Source organism: Juglans regia, chromosome 2 (genome assembly GCF_001411555.2).
Source record: "Juglans regia cultivar Chandler chromosome 2, Walnut 2.0, whole genome shotgun sequence".
Taxonomy (NCBI): Eukaryota; Viridiplantae; Streptophyta; class Magnoliopsida; order Fagales; family Juglandaceae; genus Juglans; species Juglans regia.
The window spans coordinates 24,800,852-24,821,567 of NC_049902.1; the positions used below are offsets into that span (position 1 = coordinate 24,800,852).

Genomic DNA, 20,716 nt, shown 5'->3' on the forward strand with positions numbered 1-20,716 from the left:
ACACATATTATAAAATATATATATACTATAATTAATCACTTAAGTCTTAATTAACTAACATATAATTATGAACTATATTCAACACAGTTCATAATTATAAAGGTAACTATGCTTATATTATTAAATTTAATGTGTATAGAAGTGTACATGTGTGTGTGTGTGTGTGTGTGTGTGTGTGTGTGGGTTTGTGTGTGTATAAGAATACTAATATATAGAAATAAATTATATACATATCTTCAATGATATATGGATGAGCTCTAATCAAGCCGAGTCGGGCATAAACAAGCAAACCTTAACCGAGTCAAGTTGAGTTTATCGAGTATGTGTCATTAACTAATCGAGCAGATTTCTACTTTCATGATCGAGCTTTTTTTTCACGAGTCGAGCTCGATTCAAGTTTCACCGAGCAAGTATTAGGCAAGCAATCGTACGGACCGATTCATTTACAGCCCTACCCACCTCAGAGTTCAATCCCCGATAACTTCAACTAACCATTGGATCCCTTCCCATTTATGAACAAATAATATTTAGAAAAAAACTTACCAAACACTTCTCTCCAAAAACTTAAGATAACGAAAATAGGATATCCAAGAGTATTGCTCAAATCACCTTCAAATTAGTCGAAAACTCAAATTCACTTCAAGCTCACTTCAAGCGGAGCAAATGCTTTTTCTTTTTGGTCAAAATGGGAACTTAAGCACACAACAGCTAAATACATTGACATCAACAATTCTCAAAATGGTCATTGCATCAATTATTATTCTAAATACATATGAAAACAGTTGTTACATTTAAAAAAAATAAAGAATGTGTAAATACTTTTTTTCTTATAATTAATAAGAAACTTTATTCTCAAGAGTAGGCAAAGCCCAAGTACACAAGATGTATACAAAGGAAAAACCTACATCTCTCTAAAAACAAAAGAAAAGCTAATACAAATCTAGAAAGTTTACATCTGCCATTACAAGAGTTTTAGCCCACAAACTCAAAGTACTAAAGAAAAAATCCCCAAGTTCTCCCATCAAGTATGGTAGTGAACGAGGGGGTTGGGTTTCTAAAGAAGGTAGGGGGTCTTATGGAGTGGGGCTATGGAAGTATATACGGAAAGGTTGGTGCTCCTTTGCTAGTCATACTCGGTTGTGTTTGGGGAATGGGAGTAGGATTAGCTTTTGGAAGGATGTGTGGGTGGGAGATACGGCCTTGAAGGAGGCTTATCCCATAATTTTCAGTATTGCAAGGGAGAAGGAAGCTATGGTAGCTGATTTGCGGGTAATTAATCAAGGTTCACAAGAGTGGAATATTAGCCTTACTCGGGATGCTAATGATTGGGAAGTGACTTGTTTGGTGGAGTTTCTGAACTTGCTGTACAGCACTCCTATTGCGGCCACAACTGAGGATTTGTTGGAATGGAGACCTTCTAGGAAAGGGAAGTTTTCGGTACGCTCTTTCTATGATTCTATTACTATGCAACAAAGGCATAATTTTCCATGGAAGATCATATGGAGGAGTAAAGCACCAACCAAGGCAGCATTCTTTGTTTGGACAGCAGCTCTAGGAAAGATTATGACCATAGATAATCTTAGACGTCGTGGCCTTATCATCACGAACTGGTGCTGTTTGTGCAGAAATAGTGGTGAAACGACAGACCATCTACTCTTACATTGTGATTTTACTCGAGATATATGGAGTTATTTCTTCAGCAAAATGGGAATAGCTTGGGTAATGTCGGGTAGGGTGGTGGAACTGTTAGCAAGCTGGAGAGGGATCACTGGAACACCACAGATCAAGGCTGTGTGGAAGATGACTCCCATTTGTATGTTTTGGTGTATTTGGTGTGAAAGAAACGAGAGGCTTTTTGAGGATAATGAGCGCTCCATGGAAGAGTTTAGGAATTTTTTTTGGAAGACTTTATTTTTGTGGGCCATTGCTCTTTTAGATGGCCTCAGCTTCCATGATTTCCTTGTAACTATTTCTAGTTCTTAAATAGGTGTATTCACATGTATACTTCCAGTGTACCTGGGCTATGCCTACTTTCTTTATCAATGAAATAATTTATTACTTATCAAAAAAAAAATCTCTTCAATTTTTCAGCCAAAACAAACAGACCACTACTACACAAAATCAGTTCCTTCCAAGAACTTTCTATCACCTTTAAAAAATCCGAATGCAAAATCCACATATTTTGAAAGCGAAAAGGAGCTGGCACATACCTCCAAAACCCGAGGATAGTTGCAAATGGGCGAATGATCGGAAGATTTCCGGCATAAGAGCTGCACCGAAGCATCTCCAAACTTCACCATAAACACATTGTTCACAAGCACACGACCAAGTTTGGCCCAACTTCTTGCCAATCCGAATTGATAGAATTGGTTATTGTTTCCTAGACTGAAGCATTTTCTTTACAATTTCTAACACCAATTAAATTTGCTTTTTGGCTCCAATTCTATTATTGACGAGTTCCCTCAAAAGAATGCATCCTGAAATAAACAAGCTCGGGCATCCACAATCTCAAAGAGTCGGGGTTTCAAATGAGGCATGGGTGGTGGAAAACATAGTGCTAAAAATTTTTTAGCTCACTGCAATTCAACTAACGAGTCACAAGTATTCATCAATTTATGGCAGCCAAAATTAAAGCTGCATATATATCAGCAATAGTTGATCAAATCAATCATAAGCTTACTTTCTATATATAATATTTTACAGCAATTACACTCCTATTAAATCATAACCGAATGGTTACAATTTATCAATTTAATCTCGAGTGTATACAAACAGACATAAATGTTATACCTTGATTTGAGGTTTCACGTTTCACATCTATGGCCAGACACATCAGTTCATACGATTAGTGATCGATCAGGAAGATTCTGACAAAATACTTTAGGAAGTTAAACCCAGACATTGATAAGAAGGGTAGCAAGGTTCCACAGTGCAATAACAAAAACAATTTTAAGATCTTTTCTAAAGCAACAAATTGACAACATGCTTGTGCAAGAACAAACCCTACCACCCAGAAGCTTGGTTTTAGTTTAAATGTACTTCATACCCACTGTAATCTGCCCTGGTGTTCCACACACTGAATTCTCCCATCAGGTGACATGACCAGGTTCTTCACTTTAGCCGGCCTTGAACTATACTTCACTTCAAACCTTGGAAATGGACTTTGATGATCTTCTATGTTAGTTGACGTCTCCAGCAGGACCTCTTCAAGGAATTCATCTGCTACATCTCCATCTTCATCTATTCTCAGCCGCTTTGCATACCATCTCAGACCCTGAATCCCAAAGGATAAGAAATTATAAATTTAACTACAACATGACACCAAAACATTAAGAAAGGAAATATATGATGTTAACATGTGCGAGGGCAAGTGCATCCCCATATGAATCCAAATTATTTTCTGAAAACCAAATGCCAACAGTTGAGGGAAGCCAGAACTTCTGTCCATTTCCTACACCAACTACAAATTCAAGTTTGGCAAATACATTGTCAGTGTTAGACCATATTCGCATGGGAATGGAAAGACTGTCACTAATATGTTTGTATTCTCCAACCAGACATATGAAAAGAACCCCCAGCAAAAGGGGTGGTGAATTCTATATTGAAACAACGAACTGGCTTTCATCGGACTAAGGGCAGCCAGATTTGGTGCTTCCTCACACGGGAAAATGGATTCTTCGAAAATATGCAGATCACAAGGACAAGCTTTGGTCTCAAGTAAAAATAATACAATATATTGTAGAAAGCAATGGTAATTGCATTAGAACTCAGGAGACTTGTCCCTCAGAATTTACAAGCCCTACGTCACCACAATAAACAGGACGACATTCATGACATCACTGCAGTGCATAACTGCAGCCATCCATGGCAACAATGAAGTATAAGGTTCTAATACAACGCATCCAAACCTCACCGGGCCATTGCAAAATCTAAGCTAGAACGGTAAGAGGCACACAAACAATGGAGACCTGAGTTCCTTGCAACAACAATGGAGAATTAAGCAGGGTTTAGAAAACAATCCTAGAGGAGCACCCGCTCTAATGCCTTAAAGAAAAAACAAGTTGGGGAATGACTGAATGATGAAAAGGCTATTAAACTGGGGAGAGGCCAATTTGCAATGTCTAACCAAGGGACCACCCATCACTTTACTCAATACATGCTGATATGAGCAAGCAAAAGATCCCATGCTCTAATCATAAACTTCCACTAAATTCCTGATGAGATAGCCGTATAGAAGAAACAAATCAAAAGAGAAACCATCCCTTTTCCTCATTGATTATCAGTGTTTTGTTGTAGAGCATGCTGAGCATATATTCGTCTTTATGACTGAATGTAGAAACAAAACTCCCATAACAACAAGGCCTTTACTCATACCCCAAGAAAGGAACATCTATGACCATGCTGAACCCATAGTTCAAAAGAGATATGCACTCACAACTACTTTAATTAGTCACATCCAATCTATTTCTTTTCTTTCCTTAGCCTGCATTACTCTTTGTGATCATCTTTCATTTTGGCTAAACAAACTCTGGACAGCTATGAATAACCCACAAGAATTCAACACAGAGACACATCAAATAGAATAAGTATCCAAAGGCAAAATTGAATAGAATATTGCCATGGTCTAGATGTTTCAGCAATAAAACCGAAGAATATGGTCTCAGTTATTCAATGTTTTTGGTAAATTTAAGTTTCAACCTGCTGACTAACAGCACAAAATTTGAGCTCTCACCAAATATGCAAAAACCATCTGTTTTCCCTTGATTAGAACTAAATACTTAAGCTTTGAGGTGGTAACCTTTAAAATGAAAACTATCCATCAGAAGCACATCAAACTAAGGTCTCGTTTGCATTCAAAACTCACCTCAACTCATCTCATCTCATCATTACAACTTTCTCAAATTCCCACACAAAATATAATAAACAATTCAACTTTTTCAAATCTCAAAACAACTTTTCCAAATTCCCACACAAAATATAATAAATAATTCAACTTTTATTCTACTATTCACAAATAATCTCAACCCATCTCAACTATCTCTGAATCCAAATCACTGAGAACACACAAATCTTCCGTAAAACCCAAAGAACTGGTCTAGGAATCACATGGGTTAAAGAAAAACTCTCTTATTTTATAGAAAAATAATTTTTTTATAGGTAATCTGCGCTTAGACTGAAGGTGGCGCAAATGCTTTAATGTGCCTGGCTCTTTCACAAACACTGCTTCAACATGGGGATAATGATACAGGCTGAATTTCACCAAGAGTTGGTGGCATTAACAAACAAATGCATCTGACTAATGTATTGAATATTAAATTCCATACCAGATACCATAGGTTTCATATTGAGTAGTAGATGCATAAAAAAGATCAATTTTGCATTTGGATTTCCCAATTCCCAAGGCTGTATGGATTTATACCAATGCCTCTAGTTTTTTCTTCTAGATGAGCATACTTTAAGGTTCAAAGCACATGGGAAAGATAGTATCAAATCTGCAATTGGTATATTCGCCATCAGTTCTTGCTTCTTACATGAGGTTTCTTCTTTTATAGGAGGAAGGCAAGTACTTAGTGAATGATGATTTGATAATCATTTAATTGGAATGATTACAATCACAGTTAATTCCACTCTATATTCTTTCCTGCCATTAGAAACAAAATCGTTAACGCATCACATGGCTATGGAAAAATTCAATAATTCAATGAGGCACTCATTCAACATTGACAATATACCAATTGAAGTGCAACAATAACTCATCCAGCTTCAGTCTCTTCAACGGCCAAGTTTTACACACAACCAAGCACTTATTATCCATACAATTTGGATTTTTTAGATTTTGGACATTTAGCAAAAAGAGTGATGCAAACCAACTAAGTGTGCGTGACAATAGAGAAAAAAAATTACTTAATCTTCCTGCTTTGTACGGTTGTACCACCTACATGAAAACCATTAAGCAACTAAATCTAAAGCAGCAGAATAATAGAAACTAATAATCTCTATGTAACTTAAATTGTGCACAAACTAAAGTAAACCGGTAAATAATCAGAATTAAGAGAACTAAGCAATTGAATATCGAAATGGGAAAAGGAATGAAATGATTTACCTGGACACCGCCATCACCAGGATTACAGGGGGTGAGGACAGGGCCAACCTGGGGCCGATCGACGACGACCTGGACCGGCACACCGAAGCCTCTGCGAGGAAGCCCGGTTTCTTGGAAATGGGCCCGATCATGGGTCTGAGTATCGGGATTGTTGTTATCGTCCTCTTCATCTTTGGGTTCGTGGCCATTGTCCTTACCAAACCCTAGAAAGCCAGCTATTTTCCTTAAAAATCCCATCGGGAGGAATCAACTGAGAGATACAGAAAAGACTGATCGAACGGTGGTCCAGTATTATGGGTAGAAGAAAAGTATTCAAAATAAAAAGGAAAAATATAGCCTTTTTTGAAGATGATGATCTTGGAATAGAGAGATAGGAAGGGTTTGGGAAAGTGGGAAGAAAGGGAAGTAGGTGGTTTTTTGGGGGTTCTGGCTGCTTTCAACTGATTATCTCCTTAGCTGTTTGTTTGCACTGAATTTGGGAATGAGTTTTCCGGGAATTGAATTTTTTTTTTTTTTTCGTTTTGTTTTTCTTCCTATCGTTTGGGGAGGGAAAATTAAAAAATGTGAATAGAATAAAAATAAAAATGAAAAGAATTTGTATAGCATCTTCCATTCATTTGGATTTGGAGTTTTTAATAGACACTATTTGTTTGAAGGCCGTTCATGCAATTTATTACCATTATATGTTTTAGTTATAAAGAAATTTTTATAAAATATATACTTTAGTTATAATTTTTTTTTATATAAAAATAAATATATAAATTGATATGTCTTGACGTACCAAACTGACATGTCTTAATGTATTACGTCAGATTGTAAAGTAAATATAATTTATAATATAAAATTCAATTTGTGAATTTAATTTTATAAAATTTCTTTTATTATAATTACTTTTCATACTTAAATTTAAAAAATAATTTAATTTAATATAAAAAATAAAAAATATTATTAATTATATTTTTAATCGTCATCTTTTTATATGGATGCTTAAGTGTCGTAATTCATTTAAAAAAGCTTTCAATTTTCTTTAACTTTTCATCTACAAGATATTGAGAAATATCAGGTATAAAAATAGATAAGTCTCATATAAATTTTTCATAACAAGTAGGTCCCATTAATAAAAATATAATTTTTTTATAAATTTTTAAATAGAATTTATTTTTTTAGAAGGACTCATAAGAGTCTTGTTAATTTGAAATTATACAAATCATTTTTTAAAGATATTATAAATTAAAAAAGTACTACAATCATTATTAGACCTCATCATTTTTACAAGAAAAGAAAATTCAAAAATCAAACATTTTTTACAAAACTTTTATGGGATGCTTAGGAATAAGATGAATGAAAAATTTATAAATAGTAATGAAATTATTTGAAAAAAATATTATAACGTTAAAATATTGTTATAATATAATTTTTTAATATAGTTTTTGTTTTTAAGTTTGAAAAAAATTGAATTATTTTTGTATTTTATTTAAAATTTTAAAAAATTGTAATGATTAGATAAAAGAGTTGAAGATTTGAAATTGAAAAGCGTTTGTATTTGAATAATGTTTGAGAAGGAAATGAAATGATAAATTTTTATATAAGATAGAATGAGATGAAATAATGTCTATTTCCAAACAACATCTATTCTTTGAATGGATCACAATAATCTTTTCTAGCAAAATAGTATTTTTATTAAAATTAAATGGGTAGTAAGATTAATGACCTTTTTCATCTGAAGGCTTATAGTTTGCATTAGTTCATTTAAAAGAAAGAAAAATATTAAATCTAAAAAAAGATATTTTAAAAATTCCTAGAAGGAAATGTATTTTAAAATAATAAGTGTTCTATATTTTAACGTATTATATCAAGTTACATAATTTATAAGTTTTTTTTTTTATAAAATATTTTTGCTGACTGAACATTTCTTCAAATAATGCATACTTTCTTCTTAAATGGCGAAACCGTCAAGCTATTTCATGCAGCCAAAAATTTGCAAACATTCAAACCGTATCGCTAATATTTATAAATTATTTTACTATTATTTATAAAGTCAACAATATGTTATTTGCCTTAAACATTATACCTTGTGTATTCAATAGTAGGGGCAGTTTGCCAATATTGAGAATATTCATTGAAAGTTTAGGTTAGGTTTGGATAGCGAGTTGAGATAAAAGTTGAAAGTTGAATAAAATATTATTAAAATATTATTATTATTTTAAAATTTAAAAAAGTTGAATTATTTATTTTATTTTATATGGAAATTTGTAAAAGTTGAAATGATGAGATCATGGGTTGAGGGTGCTTCTCAATAGTAGAGGCATGTGGTCTCGCTTATTTTCACAGATGAGATGAGTTGAGATAAAAGTTGAAAGTTGAATAAAATACTGTTAAAATGTATTTTTTAATATTATTTTTGTTTTAAGATTTGAAAAAATTGAATTATTTATTTTATTTTGTATGTAAATTTGAAAAAATTGTAATGATTGGATGAGATGAGATGAGAATAGTTGTGAAAACATTGTGGGAATGGCTAAGTTGCTACTTGTGAATCGAATTTGTTTAAAACATTATGGGTTTTAAGTTTGAGTTTTCTCTGCTTGTTCTGTCGAAAATAGTATTGCCATAACTTCGCCCTCGTCGTTTATTTTCTTTGCCCATATTGAATCACAAAAGACAACATCAATATTGAATTTTGCATAATTTTTGAGTGGTGGAATCCGTTTGGATAATCTTCATGGGTTTTGAAAGTTAAAAGAGTTGGATAATTTGTTGTTTGGGATAGGGTTATTACAAGTGAAAATAGAGGATATCTTTTACTTTTTTAAGTGAAAATAGAGGATATCTTTTATGAGAAATGATACTTACAATTGTGAGTGTGCAAATGCCGTGTAGTCACTTTGAAAAAGAGTGGAGTCTACTATTAAAAAATTAATTTCTTTTCATGTAGGTCCTATATTTATTCACTTTTTTCAAAGTGACTGCACAACGCTTGCGCACTCCACGACTGTATGTATTATTCATATTTTATTTTTGTAAAATGGGGCAAGAAGAAGGTTGCTCTTGGGAGTGTATTTTTTGTCCAAAGTTCTAGTCCAAAAAACGTTGTCATTGGATAGAATTTCCCGATAAGAGACTCTTCGGGTCGGATACGGTGAGAAGCTCAATTTTACGCCCTCCAATGGGAGGGGGATATGTCAGCTTTCTAATATCCTTACCATAGACCACAATACAGTTGATAAAACTCACTTGTTACTAGGGGTGATACCCGCATGGTGCGGGGCAAGGGGTACCCTCCCCCGCACCATGAGGGGGTTGGGGATTTTTCCCCCGCCCTGGTGCTGGGGGCCGGGGGAAAAAAATCCCATCTTCCTTGCCCTTCTCTTAGGCTACCCCATTGTGTTTAAAAAAAAAAATTTAGTCTAAAAATATTTTTTTAGACCCAAATTATAATATAATTAAAATTTATAAATATAAAAAAAACTTAAACTCATTAGAGTTAGATTTTGTATTGATTTGGCCTCCTAGGACAACCTTTATATAGGAGGACAAGTCAATACAATTGCTTAAGAATAACTATTGTATTGCATTGGCCTCTTATATAAAGGTTGGCCTAGGAGGCCAAGACAATCTAATGACTTGAATATAATTTTAAGTCTTTAATAAATTGTATATATCTATATACAATATATTTATTTATATATATAAATAAAATATATATATGTGGAGCAGGGGCGGGGGGCGGGATGACCCGCTAGGCCCTCTCCATGCGGGGCGGGGCGGAAGCTAGGCAAGTCAGCGGGAGTGGGGCCCCGCTACCCACCCCTACTTGTTACATCTTTCCTCTCTCTCTCTCTCCCTCTCCCTCTCCCTCTCTCTCTCTCCTCAAGCTCGTCGCTCTCTCAAGCCTCAAGCTGGCAAGCCCCCCAATTCGTCACTCTGTTCTCAAGCTAGATGCTCCTTTGTTTTGAGGTTTTCCAGGTGAATTTTTGTTCATTTTAATTAGTTCCTTTCTTCATTTTACAATCACGTTCATGTTTGTTCATTTTACTATTTGTAAATCTCATAGCTTAACATGGAATAGAGATTGTTGTTCTAAGACACGCAAAAAATCATGCATTGGAGATTGCCCTATTAATAAAATGGATTTGAGATTTCTTTTACTTCTTCCAGAAACTACTTGCTCCAACCTCCTGGTTGAATAAAGATTAAACTCTATGTTTATTTCATGCATTTGTTTTAATAAAAAAAATCAAGTTCATTTCAGATATCTCAGGCTGTTGGAGATTGCCTTGTTTATACAAGTATGCCATGTTATATTTAACTCTAGAGTTTGTAGTGTTTCAGGTTCTAAAAGATTGTTGTTTCATGCTATGAGGTTGACTAGGAACTTGAATGATAAGTATTTACAAGGATGCTGTTATAATTTTATATTCCAATTCTAATTCTCGGGAAGTTGAGATGATTGAAGATTTGGTTGTTGAGGTTGAAGCATATAGGAAATTGCCTAAGGAGCTAAGAATGTGGTCATCTTCATATGTGGAGCCATACGTTGGGCTACAGTTAAGTGATCTAGAAGATGCACATACTTGCTATAAAGTCTATTCTAGACGAATGGTTTTAGCATTCGAACAAACTATACTCGGTTGTTGAAAGAAGACATGTCATTAATTGAGGTAGAATATGTTTGTTCGAGAGAAGGCTAATTCGCCATAATTTAAAATTGAAATAAAGAACAAAACCTGAGGCTATAGAAACAAAGATTGGGTGTAAGACGATGATGACAATAAGAAATGATGGAGAAAAATGGATTGTGTCCAAGTTTGTGCTCCAACATAATCATGAGCTTCTTACACTTAGGAGTACAAGTCTACTTCATGGGTATAGACGAGTGAAACTAGCTCAAAAAATTTAATAGACAAACCAAATGAATCGAGGATGGAAGGGATATTCCCCTCCCGGCCCACTTGGTTAGGCCTGGGCAAGACACCGAAGCCCATCTCAACCTAGATCCTCCCCTCCTACAGCTCAATAATCACCAAAAGAACCCAACCCACAAACTATATTAGAAAAAAGGGGATGCATCGAGTGAGAAACAAGTCAAGGGGGGATAGGCGGACGCGTTGACCTTGATACTCGCTTATGACACCTAATATTAAAAGATCTACGCCAGCAAGTGAATGGAGAACATAGACAACCCTTCATTCTCTGACGATAGAAACAAGAAGTGATTGCACCGATCGCCAAACGTCGAGATGCCACTTGGGGAGCCATACCGCATTAATGGCGCTACCTCATATGCCACGCCGCATTAAAGGCCCTTGGGCAACTATGGGCATGACGCAAACCCCTGACATAGGGTATGGAATGTTCCTTGAAAACTTGTATAAAAACCACACTTAAGGTACGAATAAATCTCTATGAACTCTCTAATTCTCCTACAATTCTCCCAGAATAAGTACTGACTTTAGAATCAGAGGCTCCCCAGACCACGACTGAGCCCACCTTTGTCTCTGTGTTTATAGGTAGAAAGACCTCGACCTGGGTTGTTGGAGCTTAGCCCAGGTGTATGAAACACAACATTAACATTGGCACCGTCTGTGGGATCTCTGTAGATGTAACGTGTCATTCGTATGCTAGCTACAATGCATTCACAAACAACCCACGGACAAGAAGCAACATCAACGAACATGAAAGGAAGTTTTGTAGAAATGGAGGAATGCATGAGGAAGATGAATGAAGAAGTTGAGAATCTTCGCAAATAAAATGAAGATTTGAGGAGAAACAACATTGAGCTGCAAGATGAGGCGGGGCTGAGTTGAAACGAGTAGGAAGAGTCCCAAAGCGTTGGCGGGGTAGAAGTCAGTGAAAAAGAAAGAAGGAAGATGCATCACGAGCTATGAAGCCTCATGGACAAGTATGAGGAGATGGCATGGAAGATGGGCGCCTCCTCATCGATGGATTAGTTGCTTACCAGCACAGACTTACCTTACAGTGCTGAGGTGATGGCTACACCCTATCACCAAAGTTCAGAGTCTCTCAAATGGAAATGTAAGACTAGTCTAGGGACCCCCTACAGCACCTGGAAACCTTCAAGGCTCATATAATCCTGTATGGTTTCCCTAGGACATTTCTTGCATGGCCTTTCCGTTGACCTTGAAGGGGGCTTCGAGAGAATGGTTTGGGTCGTTGGCACCCGAGTCAGTCAACAGCTTTAGAGAACTGGCCTGCTTGTTCCTCACGCAGTTTATGGCCAGCAGGAGGAAAAGGAGCCCAACAATGTACCTCCTAATCGTCAAACAAAGATATGAAGAAAACCTAAAAGTGTACATATTTAACAGAGAGTGTATGACTAAGGATGATTAGGATGAGAAAATCACCCTAGCGGCGCTCTTGGGAGTTGTATCGCCCTGGAACCCATTCACGACAGAGTTGGCAAGAAGAACTCCCTTCACGCTACAAGAATTCATAGACCAGGCCGATAGCTTCATCAACGCCAAAGACACACTTTGGGCCCTGACAGAGCCCAAGAAGACAGAACTGGAACAAGGTGACAGGAAGGCCAAGGCATTGGCCAAATTCAAGACCCTTGAGAAGATCAAGAGGGGATAACAAGACAAGAAGTGGAATGGGACAACCCCCCTGAGAGGCATGGGACCTCAATATGATATGGTCACACTGTCTGTACAGGAGGAAAGTAGACCAACTACCCACGAAAAAGAAAAGCTAGGGTCGCGATGGGAATGTCCGTACGTCGTTGCTGCAAACAACTGCCCAGGCTCCTATTGACTCCCAAGGGAAAAAGCTACCACACCTGTGGAATGCAGAACACCTACGGAGGTTCTTCTATTCAATATGTAAACGTATATACAAATGATGAATGAAATTATATTTTTCTCTCAAAATTGTGTTTTGTCTTGAATGACCACTTACCTTCCCATTGGATATCAGGAGGCGGGTTCAACCTCAGATTGCCGGAAGCATGACTCTAGCCCTTGGCTGTTGGACTACTTACCTTCTCCATGAGTGTCAACGAGCAGGTTCAGCCCTAGACTGTCCGACCTCCCTCACTGCAAAGCACAAGTTCGACTTAGCTGCCAGACTACTTACCCTCCCCATGAGCATCAACAGGCGAATCTAGCCCTTGGCTACCCAACTATATACCTTCCTCGTGAGCGTCAACAGGCGGGTCTAGCCTTAAACTACCTGACTTCCCTCATAGCGAAACTCGGGTCCAGCCCTTCGCTACCTGACTACTTACATTTTCATTGGGGATCAAAAGGCGGGTCTAGCCTTTGGACTGATCCAACCTCCCTAAAGGCGATGCGCGGGTTCAGCATAGTTGCCCGACTACTTACATTCCTAGTGAGCGTCAACAGGAGGGTCCAGCCCTTGGCTGCCCGACTACTTACTTCTCATTGGGATCAAAAGGTAGGTCCAGTCTTTAGATTGATCTGATCTTCCTCATGGAAAAGTGTGGGTTCAACTTAGCTGTTCGGATACTTACCTTCCTCGTGAGTGCCAACAGGTGGGTTCAGTCCCAAACTGCCTGACCTCTCTCACAGTAAAGCACAAACCTAGCTCTTGGTTGTTTGACTACTTACCTTCCCGTTGGGGATCAAGAGGCGGGTCTAGCCTTTAAACTGATCCGACCTCTCTCACGGCAAAGCGTGAGTTCAGCTTAGCTGCCTGACTACTTACCTTCACTGTGAGCGTCAATAGGTGGGTCCAACCCCAGATTGCCCCACATATCTCACGGTGAAGCACGAGTCCAACCCTTAGCTATTCGACTACTTACATTCCCCCTGAGCGTCAATAGGTGGCTCCAGCCCTAGACAATTTGATCTTCCTCACGACAAAGCATGGGTACAACCCTTGGCTGCTCAATTACTTACCTTCTTGTTGGGGACCAAGAATCAGGTCCAGTGTTTAGACTGATTCGACCTCCCTCACGGTAAAGCGCGGGTTCAGCTTGGCTGCTCGACTACTAACCTTCCCACTGAGTGTCAACATACGGGTCTAGTCTCTCAACTAACTCGACATTCCTCAAGGGGAAGTCACAACACACCTCAGACCTTCGCCCAGCGATTTAGGCAATTCAAGTTTGCAAGTCTCGTATTTATAGTCTAATTCGTTTTGTCTTAGCATAGTCATGCACTTCTTCCAAACAAAGGATAAGTCACGATCTCCCTCACGGTAATGTCATGGTAGGTCTAGTCTCTTGACTACTCAACCTCCTTACCTTCCCATTGAGAGGTGGCAGGTGGGTCTAACCTTTCGACTGCCCGCCCACCCCAGTTGAAAGGTCATGAAAAAGATAGAAACAACAAAGGCAATAGCCACATTAACTCCTAAAGACTAGGGGTCAGTCAACTCTTTGCCACGTTAACGCCTCACTAGTTCCAGATCTTTTGCACGCACCAACAAAAAAGTAAAAAAGAAAATAATGTAGAGAAGAAGACAAAATGGTCGCCCTAAAAGAACATCATCAGTATATATATTATACAATGGAAGCATACAAGTGTACCTATACAGAAAAATAAGCCTTTTAGAGGTGTATCTTTACACAAAAAATAAAGAATATAATTACAAGGAAACAAAAAGAACAATGTTAGCAGGCAGGGTCGTTAGGAAAGGCATCCAAAATTAAGTTCTTGCATATGGAGGTGTCATGCCTTAGCGTCGTTGGGTCCGAGGGGAGAGATGCTAAATTAAGGGACATCAGATCATCTTGCAAGTTCACTAGCACATGGTCCTGCATCCTCGCCAGGCCCTCCGTGTAGCCATAGGACCAAGCTTGGTTCCACAAGCCTGGCCAAAGACAGCTGTTATCCAGGTGGGGAAAACATCTTGGACATCATCCAGGTCTGACCTTAAGTCATGGATAACGAAACGTCGTGGGCAGCCAACTGGCCCTCTTCCATGGCCAACTTAGCCTTCAACTCCTATGCCCACTTTTTCTCTTCATGTGTCATGGCTCGGACAATGGCCACATCAACCTCCACGTCTGTCATCTTATTGGTATTGGACTCGAGCTGGGACGACTTGTTCTTCACGTACTTGGAGAGGGACATGTAGTTGTCGTTGAGCCAGTTGTACGGCAGTAAGTACATACCAATATCGATGTGTTACCAAATAGTCTTCCCTTTGCACTGATAATGTCATTTAGTTTCAGTCCAGTCACTTTTCAAGCAATGTCTCTTTAGAACGTATCATTCATGGTCATAGATAACATGCCAAAGTAGCAGATCTAAAACATTAACCTCGTAACATAACAGACTCATCGCGAATCTCAATTAGGTCAAACTCACAGTATAAATCTTAGATTCTAGTCAGCAAGTCCAACTGAGATTTTTAGGAATCTATAAGATGACCACAAATGTCATTTAGCAAACTTAATTTGAAACTTCAAGGTTTCATATAAATCTCTTGTACTTAACAAAAGCATGTGAGATAACCATAATTTATTCTTAAATCAAATTAGGTCTAGACATTTCTAATATTACAACAAATACAGTATGTGACATTTTATCCGCTAACTAGCGATATATCCCAACTTCTTGCTTACTCGACATTTTTCATATTCTCCAACCCACAAGAAGAGAGAAAGGAAAAATTTTGTAAGAAATTATCTTAGCCTAAAACCTATATTTCATCAGTGCAACTACGAGCAAGATTTTTAGGCTTAATTAAATCATACCTAATTATTCAGACTTTTGCCGTAGTTACCATGCAAACCTCCAAGGTGCTTGGTATTACATTACTCAAAGGGTGCTCCCAAGTTCATATATCTGCAAGAACCTATTTGTTCTCGCTAAAGAAAAAGAAAACTTAAACAAGATTACCAGTGCTAATATCATAGAGAGATGCACTGATAAAATCTTTAAAATGAATGTGCTAATCAAGAATGTCCTCAACACTTTTTCACACTCATATTTTAATGTCCTTACTTGTCAAGCATACTATATAGTTTTAGAGAGTATATGCTTATCTATGAGTTAATCTAAGTTGAGTTAATCTAAGTTGCTTTAAGATTATAATGTTCAACCTCAAATATAAAAGCAATTAATCTTTATACGTTATAAAAATAACGCGCAACTTCTATTATTACCCACAAGATTTTCAAAGGCAAAATAGTGGTTTAGCTCTATCTTATAATTGATCCCTTCAACTTCTATGAAAATTGTAGTGCATGCGTCCCACGTACACTTCCAATTTTACTCTAGACGCAGAGGTTTATATAATAATGATGGTCTAAGACTATCTAACACTCATGATAATCTTCATTTGTTTCCAACTATTGCTTATGGAGGAGACTAATGTGACAATTAAGTCGCATACATAATCTTTAGGCTTTTTTTCGATTATCTCAAAGTTACTAACCTATGCGCATTTAATAGTACACACATCTAAAAAATTTATCGCGTTAATCTAAGTCAGAACAAAAATAATTAACACAAATTGCAAGATCAAAAATTTGTTAAACTTCCTAATCATCTCTTGCGCCACAATGACTAATTATTAATTTCTAAGTTAATTTTTGTGCAAATTTATATCGTATAGGAGATTAATTCCAAATCAATCTAAATTGTACTCCCACTAAGATAAGCAATCAACCGAGTTAGTCACATGCAAAAACAATTTCTTCTCAGATCGAAGAATTTCATTTTGGGCTAATTGTAAACATGGACTATTCATACACAGGCTACTTCATCATCTATTTTATCACATTCTAACAATTTGAAGATTAATTCCTAAAATTAGCCTAACAATAAAAGTGATAAAATAAGCACACAATTACATGCAATTACAGTACATGTACAAAAAAAAAAAAATCACATTTCATCTAAATAATCTTTATTCACAAAAACTAATAATAATCTAGGCAATTTATAACGTAAAATAAAATACCTAACAAATGTGATAAATTAATCATAATATCATGGCATGTATGTATTCAATAATCACATGCAAAAAATATTCCAGAATAATATTCATGTGCCACAATTACATGTTGATTTAAATAAATAAAATCAGCATACACAGTAACAGTAAGCTTTAGCCCAATTATTGTGCTCATTGTCTTTGCGTGGGAGGTCTTAGGGTTCAAAACACCATAAGATCCTTTTATCTCTTGACCCAAAAAAACACAAAACTTTTGGATGGATTGTGCACCCACCTTAGTTCGCCTCAAGATATTTTTCAAAAAATAAAGCATAGCACACCGAGCCAAACCAGAAAGCCCACGGTTTGCTCAACTAGATGACCAACAACCATGCAGGTCCTAATTGCTTTCTGGGTGAAGTCCCAGTACTAAAAAAACTAGCTTTTGTTTTTAATAAACTGAGAAAGAAATGGGCGAGGTCCAAAATAAATTACAAGATAGGTGGCCTATACTCAATTTTCAGTCCAAGAACTAAAATCATAAAAAAAATAATCATTGTTCATCTTCCTCCACCCAATGGTTACAGTGTTCTTGAACTGAAAGAAAAAAGATTTTAGCTGCTTGTAACTGCTGCCTATTGTAGCGTGGCTGGAATTAATGGTGAAGCTGTGCACCGTAGCAGCACTTCCTCATGCGACATAGCATGCGGCGCTACTCCTCCATCGTCTGTGTTGTGGATTGCACCCAACTGGTGCCTGCAGCATCTGCATGGATTGTTACATCGTCGTTTTGAGTGGCTTTGCGCATAATAGAGCTTGCCTAAACAACCTCGTGTGTAGCTGTTCCTATAGCAGAGTTTGTCGCACTGGCCAGGTGCACAGCGGCGGCCGCACTGCATTAAGGTGCTTGCACTTCTAGGTGCGTGACGTCAAGGTGCGATGCCGTGCAGAGCACTTAGCACTATGTGCGGCTCTACATGTGATTCTGCCCGCAGCAGAGCCTGCACCACCACCATGGTGCAAGGCTCTACGTGTAGTAAAGGCCCCACCTCATCTAGTTGCTCCCCACCACTCTAGGTTTTCTAGGTACCGTGGCATCATGGTTCCATGGCAGTGCTGCACCTTGTAGTGCTGTGGGTATCAATTTACTCCTCTGTACGCAGCAGAGCTTGCAACACCACCATGGTGTGCGCTGCTCTACACACAGCAGAGGACAAAGCCTCCGTCGAGGTGCACACAATTGTGCATGTAGCAGAGGCCGCCATGCCACTCCTAGGTGCTTCTCGTACCTCCAGGTGCTCTGCACCCCATGGCAAGTTCGTTGAAGCAGTTGCATGTTGCAGCCCTTCGGGTGCATGCCATTTTGTCCGCTACACCACCATAATGCGCACAGCTCTACTACAAGCAGAGCACGTTGAGAGGCATCGTTGCACACTCATGGGTGCGATGCACCACTGCAGAGCGGTGTACTAAGCATGTTTGGTCTGCGACATCAGCATGTGGTGTTGTAGCACCTTAGGTGCACGCCACTGCCATCTAGCATGCATATAGCACCAAAATGCTCCCATCACCTATGGTTTGCACTATGCAGGTAGTTGCAGCTGCTACTAGTGGAGCAGCTCTGCAACTTGTGAGATACACTAAGGTGCACAACCACCTCTTGTTGTTATGACTATTCACGGTAGCCATAGTTACAGGAAGAAGAAAAAAACTATCGTGCGAGAAAAAAATTTCGTAAAAGAAATCACAATATGCATGTCAAATAAAAATCGGGAACTACTAATTTTGGCTCTGATACCAATGTTAGAAATACTATATCAAAGTAAACAATGGAAACGATATTACATCATTGGTAAATTGTATATCCTAGTGCAATTATTTTACAGATTATCTAGTGTTGTTGTTCATCCACGATTTTCACATCAATGGTGGAGTGTGCTCGTGGTAATACCATAGCAACACTCACAAATTTCATAGCCTAAAAATGTCTTGACTAGAAAGAATACTTTTGAGAGAAAGATTGTTTGTGATACAAGTGAGTAATCCACAAGGGGAAATTGACTATGTAAATAGTCATTCTAAGTGTAACTCCTGGCTGGCAATTAAGGGCTAACCATCAAGGCTCATGAAGTGGCTTAAGAGCCACTTCATAACCCTTAAGAGAAGGGGAAGTGGTGCCCCACTATGGGTTCCCCTATCTTACATCATATTGTTCACATATATATATATATATATATATAGAGAGAGAGAGAGAGAGAGAGAGAGATCACAACGGACTTAGATGGCTTTGCACCACGACGGAGATCAATAGAGAGAGACAACCATACCGGACTTCGATGGCCATGCACCACGACGGAGATCTGTTGACAGGCTTGAGGAGAGAGAGAGAGAGAGAGAGAGAGAGAGAGAGTTGACAAAGGACTAAGGGGGATGATGTAACAAGTGAGTTTTATCAACTGTATTTGAGTCTACAGTAAGGATATTAGAAAGTAGACATGTCCCCCTCTCATTGGGGAGTGTAAAATTGTACTTCTCACCACATCCCGTTTGAAAGTTTTCCTTTTTCAAGAGCTCTACTGATGCCTCACATTTTCCTCATGTTGAAGCCCATTTGGCCACTTTCAAAAGGCTCTAATAAAATCATTTGGCCCAAATGATTCTTTAGCATGTTTCTACTAGAGATATTTGCACATTGTGGGTAACAAGCTAGTAATGTGAAGCAACCCTCACTTGCCTAAACTCATTTTGGAATGTCGACTCAATTAATCATACATATACTTCCTTTATTTAAAAAAATGGACCCTAGAATAATAATTGATATATCTCCACCAATAAGCCTTTTCTAATGTTCTATATAATATTATTTTGAAGGTTGTAGCTAGCAAACAAACTCGAAAGGGTACTTCTACCCCATGTAATATCGCTTAATCAAAATGTGTACATTGCTTTGCATACCATAAATTCCGGTTTAAAACCTAAAAACGGCTACATTGCTTTGAAGTTAGGCAGGGTAAAACGTATGATAAAGTTAAATGGAACATCCTTTGATGGAACAACCTAAAGACAATTATATGTAAAATGGGCTTTGATGGATGATTCATTAGTTTAATAAAGAAATGTATGTATATCTACAATTTCTTTCTCCATACTCTTGTGGTTACGATAAGCATTATCTCTCCATATTTACATTCATAATGCAGATAAGAAGGGATTGATTTCAAAAGTAACAATTGCAATAGGAAGATATATCACTGAAGATTAAGCTTTTTTTTTTTTTTAAATGATAGTTTGGCTTTTTGTCAAGCAAATATTATTTTAAACTGGCTGTTAATGAGTTGGATGGCTATCATTATTCTTTCAACATACTGTATGTCATTAGAATGGGCAATGAGAAGTCATAGGGTGGACTCGACATTCGGGATATTGAAAGTCTACATATGGCAATAATGACAAGAATAAATGTTATAAGGAAGCCTTACACTACACACATATACATAATCAATATATGACTTGTTATTTATGTTTTTCTATTTAGACACGTACATATTTAAACAGTAAGATAGAATGACAAATATGACAAATCACATGTTAATTAGGTGAAAGTCACGTGTGGTAAAAGATTTCCATGTAAAATTTCTCTAATGGAAAAACATGCATGAAGACTTCTCACTCAGTGCCCTACTTCTTTGTTTGCCAGCATGCATTTTCTGGGAAAGATGCTCCCCCCGTAATGATTTTTTTGTA

At 37.5% G+C, this 20,716-nt stretch overlaps 1 protein-coding gene across 1 annotated transcript; it reads right to left on the bottom strand.

Annotated features, from left to right (window-relative positions):
• Window positions 1–2,655: 2,655 nt before the first annotated feature.
• LOC118345779 lies at window positions 2,656–6,689 on the bottom strand. Its single transcript, XM_035687028.1, has 2 exons — window positions 6,104–6,689; window positions 2,656–3,274 (listed from the first exon to the last, which is right to left on the bottom strand). Exons 1-2 carry the CDS (start codon window positions 6,338–6,340, stop codon window positions 3,041–3,043), a joined length of 471 nt encoding a protein of 156 aa, XP_035542921.1. The 5' UTR covers window positions 6,341–6,689; the 3' UTR covers window positions 2,656–3,040.
• Window positions 6,690–20,716: the final 14,027 nt, after the last annotated feature.